Below are 21,215 nucleotides of genomic sequence, written 5' to 3'. Positions count from 1 at the left end.
ACGTACTGTACATCTGGTTTGAGATAAAAACCAAAATACACTTAACTTTCAACCCCTGGCATGATCCAGACCACATTCCAAACCATCAGTCATGTGTCCAGTCTCAACAGAGAGGGGCTCTAATCTGCCACAGAGGGCTTTGTGGAAAAATCAAGTCCATATTAATCCGATTAGCTCTGAGGTGCAGAGCTCGAGGGAGGAATGATGTGTCGTAATTCCCCGATGACATCTCTCTTCTGGGCCGAATCATGTGAGAAACAGCAGCACGGCACGAGGACAAAATAGCATCTCTACAGCCTCTGAGGTCAAAGGTTAGAGAACTGATCAGGCTGATAGAGATGATCTTCGATCTGTTGTTTCAGGACAGTCCTGGTTAAGCAGAGTGAAAAGGGCCTAGCACACAAAAGAAGATTTTTTGAAGTCCGAGTTTTTTATTTGGTTTTTCTGCCCGAGGAAGAAAAAACTTCACTCATAAAAAGTTAAGGGAGCTCTGACTCTGTGCAGCTACTTTTCCAGTGTTTACTTGTTTACTCCAGCATCTGCCCCACCAAGATTTTAGAGATGTGCATATGACTAGCTTTACCTCTTAAACCCACCAGTGCACAGTATATTCTGTAACTCTGACTTACCAAACAGCCCCCACATGTTTATTCCAGACTATAAATGGCTATGATTTCAACGCTACAGTCACTACAAATTGAAATATTTGCGACTGCTTCCCTACCTTTCTTGAACTTGTGAATTGGAAGTTTCTTGAGCTGATCTTTGCGCAGACGGCTCCTCCGAGCCCTGTGTCGATCCTGGACAAACTTTGTGATCTAGTTACAGCAAAAAAAAAAAAAAAAGAGAAAACTTATCAAAATCCTCTAAAATCAGTACACAAACCACACACACATATTTTGTGTCCAGGTGCTGAGTCCAACTAGAATTATTGCCCCATAGTTGTAGTCCTGAGCTAAACAGTCAAATTGCAGTTTACCTCCATGTCTGTCTAGACTCATAAGATGTATAGTGGAGACTTTGAAGGAGTTTAATAAAATGTATTAAGTTTTGATTTGTGATATAAGGGCATATAGATAAAATTGATTTGACTCGCCTTCCTGAGTTACAACGATGAATAATGTCCAGAAGTGTTTTTGCAAAACATCATGATGCCACAGTGAAGTTGACCTTTGACCTTTTGCATATAAAACATCATCATTTCATCATTTGTGTTAAAGTGTGTCATTACTACGGTATGAATTCTTGATTTGTGGCCAAAATACGAGTTTTGTGAGGTCACAGTGATCTTGACCTTTGACCTTAGGCCAACAATATTTAATCAGTTCATCCTTGAGTCCAAGTGAATGTTTGTGCTAAATTTGTAGGAATTCCCTCAAGGCGTTACTGAGATCACGATGGGATGGATTAACAACGCGAAAACTGTTGCCAGCACAAAGGCATACGAACACTGTAGCTGTGATTTCTGTCTCCCAAGCAACGCTGTTACATTAAGACAAGGGCAACATTTCAAGCCCAAACTGGATGACGGACTTCTGCCTGACACTGTAATACTACCTCCAGTTTCAAGTTAGTCTAGTACAAAACGCACTTTTTCTAAAGTCATCAAATACAAATGTTAAAGCGAGCAGTTAACATTGTTGCAAGTTCTCAGGAGGCAAAAATCCTTTACAATACTGGACATTTTTCACTTTACTTCTCAATCATCAAATTGACAGATCTACATTTAAATCAAATAAAGTTGCTACCTGCCTTTAAATATGCTCAATAGTTTCTTATGGGAACCCAGTTTTCTTTGAGTGAAAACAAAGCTGTGCTAAATGTACCTACCATGAAAACAACTATGAGGATGAGGCAGATTCCCACAATGATGAGGAAGGGGATCAGGTAGTATTCCAGTGGCAGGCTGAAGTCTGGCATGAGAACCACATGTCCCCTAAAAAAAAAAAAAGAGCATAGTCATTATCAGATGAGGAAAAGATCATGAACATTAAAAATTAAGCTTTGGTACTGGCAGATATTATAAAGCTTTTGAGTGACAGTGACCTGCACAGAGGCTGAATCAGAGCAGCACCTCTATCAACAGGATGACATTTCATACTGTTAACTAAATATACGGATACGGGGCTCTGCTTCTGCCCACAGATCTCCCTCTACAGTGTATCTCTGCTCCAGTCAAATTTGTAACAGCTAATTTGGTCCAGACAGACAAAACTCTGCCAATACCATGTTTGGTGTTCATTCCACTGACTGCAAAGACTTGGGAATAACACTCATGTATTTGGATGGTATCTGACAATACACACACAGACACAATCACACACCAGCTGATTTGAAAGTGGAGAAATGGGACTTTAATGCTGTGACTCTCTGGACTCTTCTGACAGGCTGAGACATATCATTACTGGATTATCACCTCAGCAGCAGTGACAACACATGAGAAGACAAATCCTCTGCCTTGATGTATTGCTGTGCATTATACAATAATATTAGATTAAGAGGCAGCAGAATAAAAGCAGCCATCTCTTCGTGATGTTTCACTGAAAGGCGGCAGTGAGAGGAAGAGAAAACGGTTTCTATCAATACTAATGGGCAGAAAAATTAGATATGAGTTTGGACTTACCCCTTGTCATACGTGTAGTCTTCTTTCAGAGAGTTGGCAGTCTCCTCGCTCACAAACACAGAGGGAATATCGATCTGCTTCATAACATCCACTAAACAGGGAAACGGAAAAAGTCATGCCTACAGAACATCATGGGACTGGATATCAATACTCAACTCCAGTGAACAATCTTGAAACATCATTTCAACCTGGCAAAAAAAAAAAAAGAAAGAATGTACTGTTATCACAGAAATTAAAGAGTAGTACATCTTTCATGGTCCACTTGCAACCTTTTTTCTGGAGGTTTCAACCACATTTCTCAGTCTTCATTAGCTGATAGAGTTTGCTCAGTTCAGCTTTCAACCTTTTGGACTTGAAGACCTTGAGAATCCGCTGAACTAGAGCTCCAGGTATTAGCCGATTAGTTGATCGACAGAGAATTAATTTTTTTGATAATCGTTTCATCATTTTTTTAAAGCAAAAACACCCAAAAATCCCACAGGTTCCAGAATCTGAAATGTAAGTATTTGCAGGTCTTAGTCTTCTGTGACATTAAAAATAATATCTCTGGGTTTTGGTGTGAAATGGGAGCGCTCGCTGGACTGTCTGTTTCAGAAATTGCCAAATGCAGTTCCACCAATTCTGACACTGGAAAAGTGTGTGTGTGGAGGGATGTTCAGACGCTGTGTGACCATCCAACAAATACTTCAGCTGAGGCATACCGACATCTGAAGTGACAGGATGAAATCTCTCAACAACTTGCATTACCAAGTGTATAAAACATCCTGTGCTTCTTGTGCTTTGAAAACACTAATCAGGTCAAGAAGCCTCCTGGATAATTTATGACTGCTGCAGCCCCTCAAGTGAGAAAAAGGGGACTGACATGGTAGATGAGATCTTACTGAAAGAAAACCCCAGACACTCATGTCACAAAACTGGGCTAGAGAAGGGACAATATGGATTCATAGGAAGGAAGTGCTTTGGTGCCGCCGGGCATCACATCCTTCCCTAAGTACATCTTGAGACTTTAAATGGGTTTCTGACTGTAAGGCTGCCTTGTTTTTCCTCAGGCTCGTGGATGAAGAGGAAAACAATGGTACATCCTCTGTCAACAGAAAGCTGCATCAACAGGCAGCTGTGTAAGATCCTAAATGCTTTAGTGCTGGAGGAGGAGGTGGTGGTAACTTACGATCGTTGGATCCCATGCTGATTAAGTCATCAGAGTCCACATTGTGAACAATGGCTGCCTTGTACCCCGCTTTCTGGGCATTGAGGACCTGAGGAGACAAAACACTGACGTCATGTACAGTCTGCAAGGTACAAGCTATTCACTAACAACAGCCTCAAAACTGTAACGCTTCCAGTTTAAGGACACCATCTATTGCTGATATGAACTAATTTATGACCTGGCCTTGTGAAATGAATCCTCATTGGAGCAACGAATGCTGCTGAATTTTGTCTGTCAGCATCTTAATTACAACAGTAATCTGAGAGGACAGCAGAGACCATGGATAAAGGAACACTGTGGCTCCACCGGTCGCATTCAACAACGTGTTGATGATCCGTTTCCCAAACAGTGTTTGCAAAAGGAAAGATGTTTGCATTTAACAGCCAGACTGCTCGCTTCTCCATGATAAACACAGACTGCTCATCCAAGCTGATTGAGCTGTTACTGTAGATCCAAAACAGGAAGTGTTCGAGGAAGCAAAGGGAAACTGGGGCTAAGAAGAAATCTACATAGTTGAACGGTAGAAGTTTAGTGGCAGAGTGGGCTCAAGGTTAGAAAGGCTGCTCTATTATAGGAATCTCCACTAGTTTCACTCCTTGTGATTGTAATCAAATATCTCACACTTTGACCTTAATGACAAAGGCCTTTTGTGTGTCCTGAAACTAAACACTTCACAAGTTGTCAACTAAGAATAATAAAAGAAAATAACTTTTGATTGAAAGGTTTTTATTCAACAACAAAATGACACTAGAAAAAAACTAAATCATTATTCACCATAATCTCAATTCATTCTAGTTTGAAAGCTCCAACCATGACCAAGACTGGCTCAGATAGATTTCACTATACTATTCAATGTTGGGGAACTGTGCGTGCCTTAAGTGCGTTAACTGTTCCATCCACATGCCACCATATCCACACACTCACATTAATCATCGATGTGTCCCTCCCAAACTCTTCAAAAAAGAGTTAAGCCTCTCACTGCTGCGTATAAACAGAAGCTGCGGTGTCCTAAGCATAACCTGTCTACTGTGTGTGTATATGTGCGTGTGTTTGTATGTGTGTGTGTGTGTGTCTGTGTGTGTGTGGGACAGTGCATCTGTTATCCTTTAAAAGGCAGCTTTCTTAAATCTGACACCATCTATATATTTGAATTCTTAAAATCCAGTAGGCTGGGATTTTTCAAATTCTAGGTCAAGGCTCAGTTGTTCTTGACAATCATTACACTTTAACAATTTGCTGGAAACATTAGAGAAAAGTAAAACAGCAATAGTAAAAAGAAAAACTTTCTAGCAGCTGGGGGTCAGGTGTGCGGCATCATGGATGCAGGGGAAGCTGATGTAATGAGGCTCCTCCATCTGTGAGGCTGTTTTTGTGGCTCTGACACAGTATAGACGCTACAGTATCCTGTATAGTCATTGTTGTGGCTGACGGCTCACAGCAGATGTGGTAGAGGAAGTAGGATGTGACAATACAATCCTGGAATGAACCATTATGTGCTCTTACACAGATAGAGATGTAGCTGGGATAGTAAATGTTTCCTCTGCTAAAGAAAACCACATTCTAACAGTATAATGTCACCCGGTTTAAAACAAAAATCACCCATATAATATAGAAATAATGGATTTAGCCTGATATAGCTAAACAACGGAGAACTGCCCAGAAACACAAATTTATGGGTAATGTATATCACAATTCTAGCATATTTTATAGCAAGAGTTGGACAACATTATCTTCATATTCAGTATGAATGACCACTTTGTTTTACTTCATAGCTCAGTCTGACATTTTGTTCATGTTGGCCATTTCCTGTTTGGGATGGGCTGGATGGGTATTTTGCACAAACCAGCGAGGACATAGTAACGTATCTCTCCAACCAACGTCAGGTCAGGTAAGTTTCATTTTTAAAGCCCAATGCCTCAATGACCTTTGCAATCTGTACAGTTTACAACACCCTCTATCCTCAGATCAGGAAGAAAGAACTGAATATCACAGATTAATGGTATTTAACAAAATAAGAGAATCAAAGCCACTGAGGAAATGCTGAGCTTAATTAGTAGTCAGAGCATGTGCCACCCTCCTGTGTTAAATTAACACCCGACCTAAAACCAGACAGGGAAAGTGAGATTGTGATGTGCAGGTGTAAAGAGATAAATATCAGTTCAGTCTGGGTCACACTTTGAAATATATGAAAGTCATCTGCTCTGTTAAATAATAGAAGGTGGTCCCGCTCACTAACCTGAAAAATCAGGGTTGTGTGTGTGTGAGTGTGTGAGTGTTAGCCTCACAGCTCGGCCAGGCCTCTTTATACAATCATTGTACTCTGCTGCGATGCAAGGAAATCCATTTAGACCTGTGAGGGGTGAATGTGTACTGTGGCCTGCATGGACGCTAACACTGAACAGCTCAGTCTTTTGTCCGTCCCTTGTCATTGTAATTTTATGCAAAGGCATACGTGAAGCAGCGTGTATGGCAGCCAAAGCATTGTGATCCCATGTGTTTGCCTGCAAGGGTGCATTGTGTGGAGGTATCAATGGCTGCTGTGTGCGTCTAATGGTAGGCCGTCTGGATAAGTGACACACACACAAAACTCTGCGTTTGGGGGTGTGTGTGTGTGTGTGTGTGTGTGTGTGTGTGTGTGTGTGTGTGTGTGTGTGTGTGTGTGTGTGTGTGTGTGTGTTTGGAGTAAGGAAAGTGAGCTAGGTGGTGGGTGATTTCTGTTTCATCCTTAAGACACAGACAGATATTTGTCTTTATTTTGACATTTCATAGACTTAATCATCTGTTAGTTAATGAAAGAAAATGTTGCTAGTGATAGTAATAACAACATGGTAACGTGTCCAGCTATTGATGTTCAAACTGCATTTAGCTTTCTTCTTCTTCTTCCTTTTTCCTCTTATATCTCTAATTGAATGTGACAGGCTGAGTTTGAACTTTTTCCAACTTGTGAAAAATCAGGACGTTTTCTTTTTTTTTTTCCAATTTTGTGATGTGCTGATCTGATGAATTTCCTTGAAACAAACACGTGACGTATCAATCCATCCATCAATCCATCCATCAACCGATCTATCAATCAATCAAATGTCACCTGAGCTAAGCCAGACAGATCCTGGCATGTATCATCTTGTGGTCAGTAGAGTTACTAGAGGGCGTGTATGAGGCCTTTGTTGTGCAATGTCGCTTCTCTGCGCTCTCTCTCTTCAAGTTCATGTAATCAGAGCTTCTGCCAAAGTTGTTCTCTACAGCAGAGCCAGTGCTGTTGTATATAGTCATGATGTAACTACACTGTCATATAATTAATATTGTGATTGTGATATAACTATTTTTTTTACCCCATGATCCCATCCTCCCTCAACTGTTAATGAAATTGAGCCCCGCTTATTTAGTGCTCCATGTCGATTAAATTAAACAAAAAAATTATATGTTGTTTTTCCATCCCCTATAGAACGACATATAGAAGCATTTTCTTATCTGATGCCCCAAATGACAGGACGACATAATTTGTCTGTGCCTTTTAAAATCGTTAGAAATTACAGTAAATCTGTTTTATGATGTGACAAATCTATGGTTAATGTTTGGTTAGGTTTAAGCCCAAGAATGACTTGTGTAAGTTTAGAGAAAGATCATGGTTTGGGTTATAATAAGTACTTTGTTGGAACACTGTGGTAGCTGAACAGCAACGACCTGGTAGAACCTGTCTACCTGTTCACTGTGAACTGTCAAAGCAAAGATAAAAACGAGAAACATGCAGGGAACCAGCCAGTTCGTCTTGTAACCAATAACCATTTAGAGGTCACACTTAACTTCCAAAAACCTGTAAATCTACTTAGCATCTAAAATAGTCAAATGTAGGTGTCAGCAGGTCTGCCACCATGACTGGTGTCTACTCTGAACACACCAGCTGGTCTACAGTTTGGTTCGGTGTCTTTTCAGGGGGATTTTACAGCAAGAGTATGGAGCCATTATGGCTGTAGGCTGTCTAATGCCAGTGTGTGGTGTGGTCTGTCTGCCTGGGATCTGCAGAGGAATTCAACCTCTGCTGCTGGCTCACCCTTGTGTTTGCATGGGCCAAGATAAGGACATTCAATGCATTCCTGAGACTGAAGAGAGGGAGCAAGCAGGAGAGGAAGAGGCGAGAGGTAGAAAGGGGGGAAAATGAGATGTGAAACCTCTAGAAATAAAAACATAAATTATGCAAAAGTCTGTGCGACTAGAAACACATATAAACTAAAACACACACACACACACACACACACACACACACACACACACACACACACACACACACACACACACACGATGCAGCATCACCACAGGAAGATTTCTGGGTTGCTCTTCTACCATCTGCAGACCATTGTGGTGAGCTGTAGCACTGTCTTCCATGACAATTTAATAGCTTTCATTAAACCACTTAACTGCTGTAATCCCTGTGGGACCACACATTAAAATCCTGCTTTTTCTCCTTCAGCATCATATCACTCTGTATACCCAACTTGATTCTGATGGTTTTTGGTTGAACTACTTAACCTTTATATTCCACCAAAAAAAGTTGACAGAGGAACATTATGTTTCTCTGTACTTTGTTAATCATGATCAAGGTTTCACATTTTCACGCATGGCAGCCACCCGGGACTATTATTGTGCTGCTACACTGGAAGAACTAGAGCTTAAGTACCTTTCTCAAGGGCATCTTGATGTGTTTTGTTGTCATGTGACAGCATGACTTGGCTCCAGAGACTTCAAGCTCTGTTTTTTTCCTTTTCTGCTTTCCAAAGTCCACATTAGTTTTTCCTTTTTTGTACTATCGGGCCTTGGATTCATAACAAATTGGAGAATAATAAAGCATCTGATGCTTGTTTTCTCTTCATGGCACCCAGCAGTGTGCTGAGTCTGACTTGGCCTGCAGCGCAGTCACTGTGGGGTTTATTCATGAAACTGACCAATTATGGATTTTTAAAAGGCAGATTGGACTCTGCTTAATTGGCTACTGTTTTTGGAGCCCTTTGAGTGAAATTTACAAGATCCTGAAGCTTTTTTATCAGGAGGTTAAGAACACAGTGTGACATACAGTAGAAGTACAGTTGAATTTTTCCACATGCGTCCCAAACAAACCTGCTGAACTTGTGCATTAGGCAGATTGAGGCATTTTAAAGTTTACGTGCCCTTCAGCGAGAAGGTCACTGCTGCTGGGAGGCCAACAAGCACTGGATTGTGTATTTGTGACTGTACGAATGTGACAGAAGTTGCTGCTGAGGAAAAAAAAAAAAAAAAGAAACACATTTCCACACCACTGTAAAATGGGAAAAACAGCAGTTCAAAGTAGGTTTGCACATGTGTTTGTGTGTGTGTGTGTGTGTGTGACTGACTCAGATCGGTCACAGTTGACTGGAGGTGTGTAAACGGTGCCACCTGGAGCTGCCTCACTCACTGCTGCTGGATTTAACCATTTAAATTGCAAAAAGAGCACAACACAGTACAACAAACCTCTTGTTTCAACCTTTGTGTCTTGTTGCTTTATGAAGCTGTCTATCACGAATAGAATCTTTTAAAAACTCGTTAAACAAAAATGGTGTAAAAAGGGGACTTAAGTTGCAGAGTCTTTTGCACTTCAACCCCTTCACTAATGAAGGTCAGTGCTCTCAGAGTAGGGCAGGATACAAACAGTTCAAGAGGCCTCTTCTTAGTAACTCACAGTTTAGCAGCTTAATGATCAGGTGCAAACGAACAACAATGGGATAGATTTCAAAAAACTTAAATAACCTCCTCCAGGTAGAGAACGGTCTCTTATTGGTTAACAGGGGTGGAAGGTCGTGAGTCAGTGAGCCAATGTCATGACAGCACTCATTCAAGAAGGAAAGGTGCTGTAGTGTGAAACAACAGCCCAACATTACTACAACTAGAAACAACAGTGTATCATTCTTTTTAGGACATAAATTATGGATAACATAATAAAAAATAATTTCCAAGCATCATCTACCTAGAGACATGATAAAAATGAAAGAGTATGACGTGAAATACGCCTGAACAAACAGGTTATATCTGTCTTTCCACTGCTTTACTAGGATCTGTAAGAGTGGTGGTGTGGACAGAGACTGCTAACAGAATCACTAATTATTGCTGCATCACCACTGTGTGTGTGTGTGTGTGTGTGTGTGTGTGTGTGCACTTTAGTCAATAATGACTGCATCTTCACTCCTGTGTGTGTGTGTGTGTGTGTGTGTGCGTGTGTGTATCTGCAGCCAAGACTGCACAGCCTCCTCATGCAGTGCTGCAGCTCATACACATCGACTTGTCTTCACTTCCTCTCCTCTTTTTCCTCCTAGCCTTCCTCTTACACCCCTTCTCCTTTACACATCCCTCTGTTTTCCGCTTCCTCTCATTTTTTCCCCTCTAACTCAAGGTCCTCTCTTCTCTTTCATCTGTTTTCCTATCTATTTTTAGGCCACACTCTTGTCCCGTGAAGCCCAGGCTGTAAAAATGATCAGTGTGGAGCCTGTTGCAGTCGCTGGTCTGCATTTGCATAGAGCAGACTTGACCTCAGCTTTGTGTAAATGAGTCTGAGCGGCACAGCACACCTTTCTCACACAACACAGCTCGTATTAAATGTTGCGAATACAAGTTAAGATCCTGCAAATACAATGCCTTTTTCTCAGTTTTAAGAGAACTAAAAAGTTCTATGAGATTTTACAAGCTGGCAGTAAGAGAAGGAAAAAATGGTGGACAGGCAACTCATCTATTTTTGCCCTTTCTCCATCTTTAACCTAATTTAGAGGTCTTCACTGCTCAATATTACATTATTCAGTTATTATCAATAACTATCAACATTGAAACACACAGTTGAATTTACACCTCATCCACAATTACAAGCCCTATAAAGAGAGATGTTATGGCAGAGCTGTGGTACTGGAATTGCTTTAGAATGTACAGGTGTTATTAACAAAATGGCCACTCAGTGTATCACAAACTATTTTTGGAAATTGTTTCTATACTGTACACTCGTTCTTAGGACATCCTCCTCATCATCTTTTTGACCATGGCTGCTTGTTATTAATGTATTATCATATTGATTATGCTGCTGTCAATGCTGATGTTTTCTCTCTATTCAGACCTGGAAAAATTATAAAACATGTGGAACGCTTGACTTTGTCTTTGCATATAAGAAGAATGTTTGAAGAATGTTTTCCTTTTAAAAGGTAAGCCCTTTCTTCTCCTCTGCTGTTTGGACAGCAGCTCGTAATCACGTCCTCATTTCCTCCTCGCTCCCCCTTAACTGTTTCTCTCCCATTTCTTGGCTTTTCTCTCCTCTCATCTTCTCATTCAGACCGTCTCTCCCACCCCACAACCTTTCCTCCTCTTGCCACCCTTCCTCTTTTATTTGTCCTCCCCCTTTTCCTCTTCCTCCTCCCTACCTTCTTCTCCTCTAAATTTAACCTCCTCCTTCTCTCTGCCCTCATTACCCTTGTTACATCACCGTGACTGCCAACTTTTCCAGAAATCTGCCCAGCCCCTTCTCTGATATTTCCACCCTCCCACCTTTATTCCCCCTCCCATCTTTATCCCCCCCCCATTCATTTTCCCTCTTCTCCTTCATCCCACCCTCCCTACTCTCTCTCCTCTGTGTTTCAGAGGAATGTGACGCAGAGCAGAGCTGGGTTTTAGTTTCAAGGTCCAGACAGATGATTAGATAAGAAGTTCAATAAAACTGTAAACTGCAGGGAGGATCCGGGTACACAGATAATGCAGCACAACTGCAATTCATGCAACGCACTTCCGTGCACGAAAGGGACTACCTTTGAACTAAAGGTGTTAATAAAGATAACTTTAATGCACTTTAATGATGCTTCCTTGTCCCAATTTGTTCCTTCTCTTTGACAACTTTTGCTGATCTTTGATTTTAATATTTTTTCAAGAGCTTTTCATCATGTCTTTTTAAAGTGTGAACCACTTTGGAACTCTGATTTTTAAAAGTGCTGCATAAATAAGACTGTGAATGTGGTTAAAGTGAGACAACACCAATTACTTTAGTACATGTAGCCAAATAATAGACTACTGCTGGGATGAACATCTCTAAGGGCATTTAAGTAGATAGAGATATTTGTAATTAGGAATACTTGAGACAATTGTCTGTTTTGCTGTATATGCATATGCATATGTAGAGGACAAGTGTGTGTGTGTGTGTGTGTCCTATAGGCCAAAGGGAGCAGGTTGGGTGAGCTGTTTGTTGCCACAACAGCTATGGAAAACGACACAGCCACACACCCTCTCTCTCTCTCTCTCTCTCTCACACACACACACACACACACACACACACACACACACACACACGAGCTAGTCACACATCCAGTCAGCCATAGTCATACTCAGTCATAAGACTGAGTGAGCGTGTGCAGGAAGCTAGATCATTGTTTGAATAAAGACTGAGGCCTGTGTGTGTGTGTGTGCAGCTCGGGGGCTGTGAGGTCACTGCAGCACAAAACTGCCGTACGATGAAATCCATTTACTGTAAAGCAGAGGTAGGAAGCAAGGTTTAGATGGGAAATCACCGGCCACTGTCCAACTTTGGCTACGGCGGGTAAAAGCAAAGACAAAACGGCTGATTTTTCTGACAAGACAGATTTTACTGTTACTGAAACAACAGAGCCCTCCGACCAACTCTGAACTCATCGCAATTTTTCTAAACTGGAGACAAAGGAACCTTGCATGGCCACACGTCTAGATAAGGTGACAGACTTCATCTTTCACTGCTTTTTTCCCCTCCTTCACTGGATAGATCAGCTGTCAATCAATAGCACTGTGTAACCTGTCATGGACCCACGTTACATCACCACATGCGCCATATTTTGCTTTCCACCACCTATTTCCACTCAAAATGGGTCATTTATGCTGAACAGAAAATTACAAAGATGAAGCCACTACAAAACATGTCCTTAAAGGAACGAATAAAAGTTAAAACATGACTCACTGTCTGCACTCACAAGACCGGTGACAACTCACCTCATACTTGATTTGGATTTGTTAACCATTTCGGGTTCTCTCCACATCCTTCTGTTTGAAACAATATGAAAAATACTCAATACTAAATGTGCAGTGGAAATCCAGGCAGCACCTGAGGAGGTCAACAGTGTCATTGACCTTTGTTGCTTCATCTGAACCAGACCTTTATTAAGAGGCTTTTATTTTTAATTTCTATTATTTTGTTTTAATGCTGTGGAAAAGACCAGTGAACTGAATGAATAATTCAAGCATTTATGGTACAAGTCATTTAATGTTCCTCACTTTTCTACACTAACCTTTATTCCAGTATTTGAATCCCATCTTTTAACTGAGAACTCATGGTGCATATGTTTAATTAAAACAGTCTAACATTATGAATTTTTGAGTGAGTAACAATTGCAATATGTTTGCCTGGACCTATCCACACTATTACAAAATTCCAAGTACAAGGATGTCTTTTTCACCCAATAATGCTCTTCTAACAATGTCAGTTTGACACAAATTGCATTATATGATTTATTTTTAAATCAACACATAATATAAACCACATTTTTGATGGGGATTCCTTAAATTAGTTTTTTTAAAACACGGTGATGAAGATATGTCCTGATGGGAACATTTATATTTACAGCTGAATAACAAACTTGTCTTTGCTCTCTGTTGGACAAAACTACGTCACACTCACTTCTTCAAAATGACCTCAAACACATTTCTTGTAATATTGGCCTGGACTGTTTATCTGTCACCCTGAAGTCTATATCAGAAGTGAACAGTTACAGTAAACTCTTTTGGTAAATGTTTTTGAATGGGAGAATTGTTTAGTGTTATGGTGCCTGATCTGTGCCCTGACAACTGCAGTTCACAGCTTCCTGACAGGAGAAAAGCCATTTACACCAGACTGGACGTTCAGTCTGAGCCGCCCTTTGCCAGACAAGTTTTGGACTCTCTCACAGTGTGACCTAGATCTCAGATGGGAAATTTTCCACCAGACAAAAAGCTGTCATCTCTACCAGCCACTGGGCATTTTTACACAAAACCCTGGTATATAACTGGATAGCAGATGTTTGCTGAGTCACTTCGATGACTTTGTGACCCTACTCTACTTTTGCTACTGTAATATTATGTTTTAGCATTTAATGTTACCCTGTATTTGTCATTTGTAGCCACAATGGCTGCTTAGATAGGTTCACTTTTAAATATACAATACACCCAGTTACCAAAGTATAAAGTACAGTCAGGTTAAACTAATGCAGTCTAATCTAACAGTCCTGCAATAAATTTGATTTAGTGAGGTGTTGATTCAACTGTGTGATTATTTCATCCTGCTGTTTCTAGTGCTGTAAAAATTATATTGTGTTATATTGAGACAGGTGTTTCTGCCGAATACAATGGGAGGTAGGTGAAGTAACAGAAACACTTCTCAGTGTAAAGCATTACTGTTCTACAGCACCACAAGCTGCAGCCACCAATGTGATTACAAATTCATTCAACACCTCTCTAAAACCATTTCAATAAAAACTGATCATGAAGCTAGGATTTATTGCAGGACTGTTGTATTAGACTGTGTTAGTTTTAGCTACTTGCACCTACTAAACTAGCAATTGCATGTATATCTCAATAACTGCATTAGATTCATTTCCATTTTTACTACCAGCACCCCAATTCTTAGCCTTTAAAATTTCTCTGCCAAGTCAACGTAAACATCGGAGGAAACATAAGAAGAAACAAAGACACATAAGAGGAAATATATTCATGGATGGAGTGTTAAAGTTGTTTTAACTTAACCCAGTACATGTTTAATCACAGTTTAAAGAATGGAAGTTGTGTCCAAAAAAGAAAGGAAGAGGGAGTCAAAACAGAAACTGAAAACAATGACAGATAGAAGGCAGCAGAGAGAGACTGAATGAGAAAAAAAACAGCAAATAAGAGTAAGAACAATGTGGTTACGCAGAATTTGGTATGTTACATGTTACATAATTATGTGTCAATGTGTATAGACCTGTCTATTTATCTGTGTTAATGGAGGTTCAGTGGGACGTACAGGGTGCAAAGAATCTTGCAAGGAAACAAGGGAGGCAAGAAGAGAGCGTCATGGGAGAGGGGAGAAAAAGAGTATTGAGTTTCCTGTCCACCCCCTCTCCCCTCCCAGAAAGGTCAGAAAGGTCACCAATGAGGAGCTCCCCCCACCACCATCACCACCTCAAAGAATCCTTGTGTACAGGAAGTGCAAACCCTCTCTCTCTGGAGAATTATTTTCTAAAAGGGACGTCCATGGAGGAATGATTTTCTCTCTCTCTCACACCCCTTCACTTGATCTCCTTCAGCCCTGCCCATCTCCAGCACCCTCTCTCTACATTCGACCCCCTGCCTGTCATGTCTCATCGCAACACACTCTCTTACACACTCTCCCCCTCTCTCTCACACAAACACATTCCGTGAGTGGAGGTGCTGACGCTTTGCAGAGGGTTAAGTGGGTGAGTGTCCGTTTTATTGCCCATTACAGCCACGGATCCATTAACGCTCTTCACTATTGCTCACTGGATACTAATGGCTGAACACTGTAGAGGAGGCTGAGGACAGACAGAAAGAGATGACCAGCAATGGCACGAAACAGTGGGCATGTTGGGGGTGACACCTATGCACACTACACACTACACACTACACACACACACACACACACACACACACCATTTTCATTCTAACATTCTCATAAAACCCCCATACGAGTTTGTGAAGAAGAAAACAGAAACTTGATTATTGCACTTTCGTTTTAATTTTCACTCAAATAACACAGACATATGCTGAAATGCATGATGCTACTGTGGAATAGGATTTTCATTGTCAAGTTTACATTATCATTTTAATATAGTCCCCTATAGGCTTCCATACACACACACACAAGGGCCTTGTCTCAGTCAAGATGGAATCTATTATTCCTTTGTTTCCCTGCAGCCTCTGGAGGGGACTGAGCCTGGGTTAGAGAGAGGGTTTGTGTGTGTGTATGTGTGTGTGTGTGTGTGAGAGAGAGAGAGAGAGAGAGAGAGAGAGAGAGAGAGAGAGACAACTGTATACATGTGTGTCCGTGTCCTGATGTCTGTAGATATGAGCAATCATTAAGCCAGAGGCAGAGGTCAGACTGTGTGTGTGTGTGTGTGTGTGAGGAGAGGGTATAGGGAAAAGGGAGAGTAGAAAGGAGATAATGTTAAAACACACCCTCCCTAGCAGTCACACACACACACACACACAGCCCAGACTCCATGTTAACCGTAATATTTTTTTAAAACTGGCCCTTATTTATCTGCTTTGGCTGTTGAGAACAGTAAACACATGGCTGTGCTCAGAGAGCTACATTCAGCACATGGAGTATTGCCTGGCTGCCAATTCATCCCAGTGGCCAACCGCAGTACTGCAACAAAAAATAAATCCCCTGCAGGCCAAAAAATATTTTCTCCAGTGAGGGCCATTACAAAGACATATCTGAAAAACAGTTGGAAGGATACATCTGAGAGAAAACAAGGTCAATTAAAAAAAATTTTTTTTGGCATTTTGCCTTTATTTTGATAGTGAGTGCAGAGATACAGACAGGAAATGCAGAAGGAGAGAGGGGTTTGAATGCAACAAACATCCCTGACCAGATCCAACCAAGGACGTAGCGCTTACATGATTTGTATTTTAACCAATCCATGTGTTGTGATAGTGGTTAACACATAAAAAATCCAAATTAGAAAAATAACCAATCAGCTCTGCAACAAAGCTCTATCTGCTGCAGTTTGTCAATTGAAAGTCTGCTGTTAGGAAGTTGTTGCCTTATGACATCTGACCTTGCAATCAACTTTCTCTAGCCAGAGCAGGAGAGAGGGGAAAAAAAAAAACCATCAGTCCATGTTTACACGTTTGAAAGCTGACACACAAAAATAAGTGAGGCATGAGGGAAGATGAGGTGGGAAGACAAATACCATCATCCTGTTTGCTTTAAGGAAACATCATCTTAATTTGATTTTAATCGAAAGGAGCAGTGACACATCTACTGTGGGTCACAGGGCAACTTTAAAATGATGACAAACGATGTATGTAATTGTGTCTCATGTCTCAAATGTGTCATTATAATTAATGCAATCAACTTTTTACCTCTATAGATGCAGGTGCCTAGCATTTTTACTTGATAGCAAACTAAAACAACAACTCAATTTGGTCTGAAAGTTTACTTTTTAAAGTACAATAGTTGCGTGTGAGAAAGGCACTATGGCGCTCATGTGCTGTTTTGAGATGACCGAGAGAACAAGCGATGTGAGGTTACACCCACAATGCTAAAGAAAATCACAGTGAAGTAAAACACGTCAAACCAGCTCCTTGCTGGTGCTTAGGTTAAATGGCAGATCTGACACAGATCTCAGGGAGTAGTGTGTGTGTGAGAATGTGTGTATATATTGTCTGTCTGACACACAGCTATGTGGAGCGGAGTCTGGTTACACTCCAGCAAAGGCAACACCTCACTGCTCTGTCTGTCAACATGTGTGTGATGCAGTAAGACCTTATAAGGTTGTGTGGCTGCTCCACAGTTACAATAGAGTAAAAAAAAAAACAAAAAAAACAAAAAAAACAAGACGACAAATTTGACTGAAAAAGAAAGAAACACAGGAAACGTGAGAGCGAATGAATGGGGAGGCAACCAAGAAGCTACAGAGGGAAAAGGTAAGGCTGAAAAGTATAAGGAAGAGACAGAGAGATGGAAAGAGGCCGAGAGAAAGAAGACGCCAAAAGGTTGCATGCTTTCCTCTCTTTCACCCCATTACTCATCCCCACTCTCACTCTCTTAATCCTCGCTCTATTTTCTCCCCACTTTACCTCACTCCTTCTCCCTGCTTTCTACTTTTTCTTCTGTTTTACTATGAACCCATGAGCAACAGGAGGTTGAAGACGTACAGACATTGTACTTTTCTTCTAGAATCAAATAACTGAATGAAAAAAACTAAATGGAAAAACACTTTAAATCATCTGCTGATTCCCAAGGAAGTCAAATAATGTCCGGCAGAAATCATCCTTCTGAATCAGCCGCAGGAGCTGTATTAATAATACAACTCAGTAATTCTCTCGCTGCCAACTCTACTCTCATATTTATCAACTGTTCAGGCCACAAATTTGAAGTTTTTCTAATCACAGGAGATAATGTGTCCACTTCTCAAGGATCTGGCAGCAATTCAGGATGTCTGCATGACCTGAAAAAAGTCTCTTACAGCAAATGTCTTGAAATTCTCTGACAAAAAGAAATGTATCATCAATGTCTCGAATAGCTCTAAAAAGAAAATATTCATGTCCATGCCGCATTATTTGTTTTCGTGTTTCAGACTGAAGAGGCACCGAAACTGATGCAGCAATTTTCACTTCCAAAAAAAAAAAAAAAATTATGTTATGAGTTTCCTTCAAAACTGCCACTGCCAATGACTCATTCAGCTCATATCCTGAATTCATTTCTAGCCACTGTGGCTGACTGAGGTTAGTTAGGTTTTAATGAAGATTAGAAGCTTTGACAGTCTCCTCTGCCTTTTTAAACGGCATGTCCCAGACTCGGGTGCACAATTACTACTGCTGTCCTTTCGTCCTTCTCTTGACAGCATGTCTCTTGTCCTCTCCAGTGACAGACATGGCTACACCCTCGCTTCTCTTTCTGTGACTAATGAAGATCAGCTCTCTCTCCATCTCTCAGCCGCCTCAGTGACTTACTACACAAATAAAACTTTCAGCACCTCACACAAAACTGCAGCAGCAGTAAGTAAAAGACAAGCGAGGCAGTAGAATGGGATAGATTATTACACAGGAAATTGTGTTTAGGGAAATGGCCTCTTCCTGTTTTTGTGGCACAACAAGCTGATCTAAGAGCTTCAGTGAAATGAACTCTGAAACACCACCTACTGTCATAAATGCAGAGTGAGGCAACACATGTCAGTGTACAGCACCTGGCACACACTTTTGCTTTGGGAGCTTGCCCACATAAATCAAGAGCTGATGAAATAAATGATGCTTTCACCTATTTCCAGGTGTTGCTATGCAATAAAACGACAGTAACAGTTTCCAAAAAGCTAGACTTGCACTAGACAAGCCCCAGAGGCCTCTCAGTGAAAGACAAAGGCCATAATTCATTGTACCAACACTTTGAGGTGATTAAGCTTAGATATGAAGTTAAAAGGGTTATTTTTAGATTAAAACTAGAGATGGTTGGGGTTGATTGTGGGTGTGAACAACAACTAAACACACACCAATCCCTGTAAACACTGTACCTTGATGTCAAAGTTGCAGTCAAATCGCTTGATGAGGACGATGAAGGTGCCCGTCAAGTTGTCCCTTGGAGGGGGCTCGATTGGCTCGCATGCATTTTCTGGCCGTGCACCAATCAGGAAACCCTGTGGGGATGACATCAATACACACGTAAGTGACTTGCATGCAAGTTTAAGCAAATGTTACTTTGCCTTGAAAGTTTAACAGGCAATGAGGAGTCGGTTTCCAAAAGACGACAGCTACTGTTCACATAAAGCACTAGTACAGTAAGAACTTTATAAAGAATGTAAAAAGTCCTGACAAGGTAAAAGCCTGTGCTGCAGCCCTGAACGTTTCTACACATTTCCTTGAGGAGCTGTATGTGAAAACCCAAATGTCCAAATCAGTTGAACTGGACCTTAAACAGACTTTACCCTACTAAACGCTGTAAAGTATTTTAACTCCCGACAATGTCGAACCTGATTCTCTGGACATTGTCCAAAGTTTGTATGTGCCAACAGCTGTATAGGATCCTCTGTGTTGCAGTCACATTAATGACTGACTTCAAACTGTCTTTCAGACCAAAAAACTGATGAAAAGGAGCAGTAATCATGATTAACCATTGCACTGCTGAAAAAGTAATGACTTTGAATAACATTCATTCAGTTTTACTCATTTCTGCATCAGAACATGTGTCCTCTAATGCCAGTAACTAAAATAAGCTCCACATGAGCAGATAGAGGTTTTGCTCAGGGGTAAAATGATCTCACTTTCTCACACCTCTGAGATCCCGCTGGTCATCTCTAAGGTGGATTTGATAGTTTTGTCAGTGTTCAATATGATTTATATTGACAGTTGTTGGACTGAAAAAATTAAGTATTTTAAAACCCACATCACAATAACAAGGTTTTTTTTTCTGTGTTTTTTTCTTTTTAATGGGCAATTCCCAGTCCTTTCCGAGACATAACCACACAGCTCTTCCAGACCTTAACCAGGCTCGACACAACACACTTAAATCCCAGGATCCAGTCTCAGCTCCCTGACCCAGAATCTGAGCAGCGCCATCTTTGTTTAACCTTCCTGCTGATCGCAGATTAACAACATCCATCACAACCACAGATGAAAAACAAACTTGAAAAAAAAAAAAACATTCTGCTGCAGCCCCAGATGTAACACTGGCAAATCAACATTAATTTAACATGGTAATGCAGGCATAATGAATACAGAACCTTCCACTCCAAGATCCTCCAAGATTACTGATGCACAAAAATGATGCACGTGTGTTCAATATGTATGTGTGTTATAGTCAAGCTGTTGTTCTCAGTTTGCCCTTAAAAACTCTAGCCCCTGTATTTCCCATCTCTCTCCCTCCTCTGCTTCCAACGACAACTTTTGAAGTGACTGATCACAGGGAGATAGTGACAGAGAGATAAAGGGAAGGAGAACAAAGGCAGAAACAGCAAAAGATACAAATATGGAGGGGATCTGATGGCCACCAAAATACCGTTAAAAGAGGAAAAAACTGACAGAGAAAGACAAAAATAGAAAGGTGAAGAGAGAGAGAGAGAGAGAGAAAGAAAGAGAGCATATAAATGGACAAGAGATGATGAAAAGAAAACACATTAGAGATGAGGTGGGAGGGTCCTGATGTGATATACATTTCTGAACCTCCGCTGCTCTTATGCAAGTGTAACTAACACCACTGGGTGTGTGTGTGTGTGTGTGTGTGTGTGTGTGTGTGTGTGTGTGTGTGTGTGTGTGTGTGTGTGTGTGTGTGTGTGTCTTGGGGGCAGGGTGGTAGACAGGAAGTGTCGACTGCTGTGGGACTCTGGGACTCGGCGCTCTCTCTCTCTGTCTCTGTCTCTGTCTCTCCCTGTCTCTCTCTCTCTCTCTCTCTCACACACACACACACACACACACACACACACAAACCTGGTGTCAGTTAGCAGCAAACTGATTCTCTGCAAGTGTATCTTGCAGACTGACTTGACTCCAAATCAGCATCTGAGCCACATATGGAAAAAGACCACAGCGACACATCACTTTTACTAACAAATCTGCAGGATCACGCAAAAGTACGGAGACAAAAGTGCTGACTAATGGCACCGTCTGATTGTAGTTTGACATTAATAGGAGCTGATG

The 21,215-nt window shown here is 41.0% G+C and overlaps 1 protein-coding gene across 1 annotated transcript in view; it reads right to left on the bottom strand.

The window, feature by feature from the left end:
- The window catches only part of rnf13 (ring finger protein 13), a 40,862-nt gene that overhangs the window by 8,442 nt on the left and 11,205 nt on the right, over positions 1 to 21,215 (bottom strand). Inside the window, exons 4-8 of the mRNA XM_071488035.1 lie at positions 19,097 to 19,219; positions 3,792 to 3,879; positions 2,624 to 2,714; positions 1,831 to 1,936; positions 725 to 818 (exon numbers count right to left, since the gene is read on the bottom strand). Of these exons, the coding sequence (XP_071344136.1) occupies positions 725 to 818; positions 1,831 to 1,936; positions 2,624 to 2,714; positions 3,792 to 3,879; positions 19,097 to 19,219 (502 nt within the window). The remainder of the gene's footprint in view (positions 1 to 724; positions 819 to 1,830; positions 1,937 to 2,623; positions 2,715 to 3,791; positions 3,880 to 19,096; positions 19,220 to 21,215) is intronic.

Source organism: Trachinotus anak, unplaced genomic scaffold (genome assembly GCF_046630095.1).
Source record: "Trachinotus anak isolate AG129_WGS33_773 ecotype Australia unplaced genomic scaffold, CSIRO_AGI_Tana_v1 ptg000010l, whole genome shotgun sequence".
Lineage (NCBI taxonomy): Eukaryota > Metazoa > Chordata > Actinopteri > Carangiformes > Carangidae > Trachinotus > Trachinotus anak.
The sequence above is the reverse complement of the archived record's forward strand: the minus strand, read 5'-3'. Positions and strand labels throughout refer to the sequence as shown.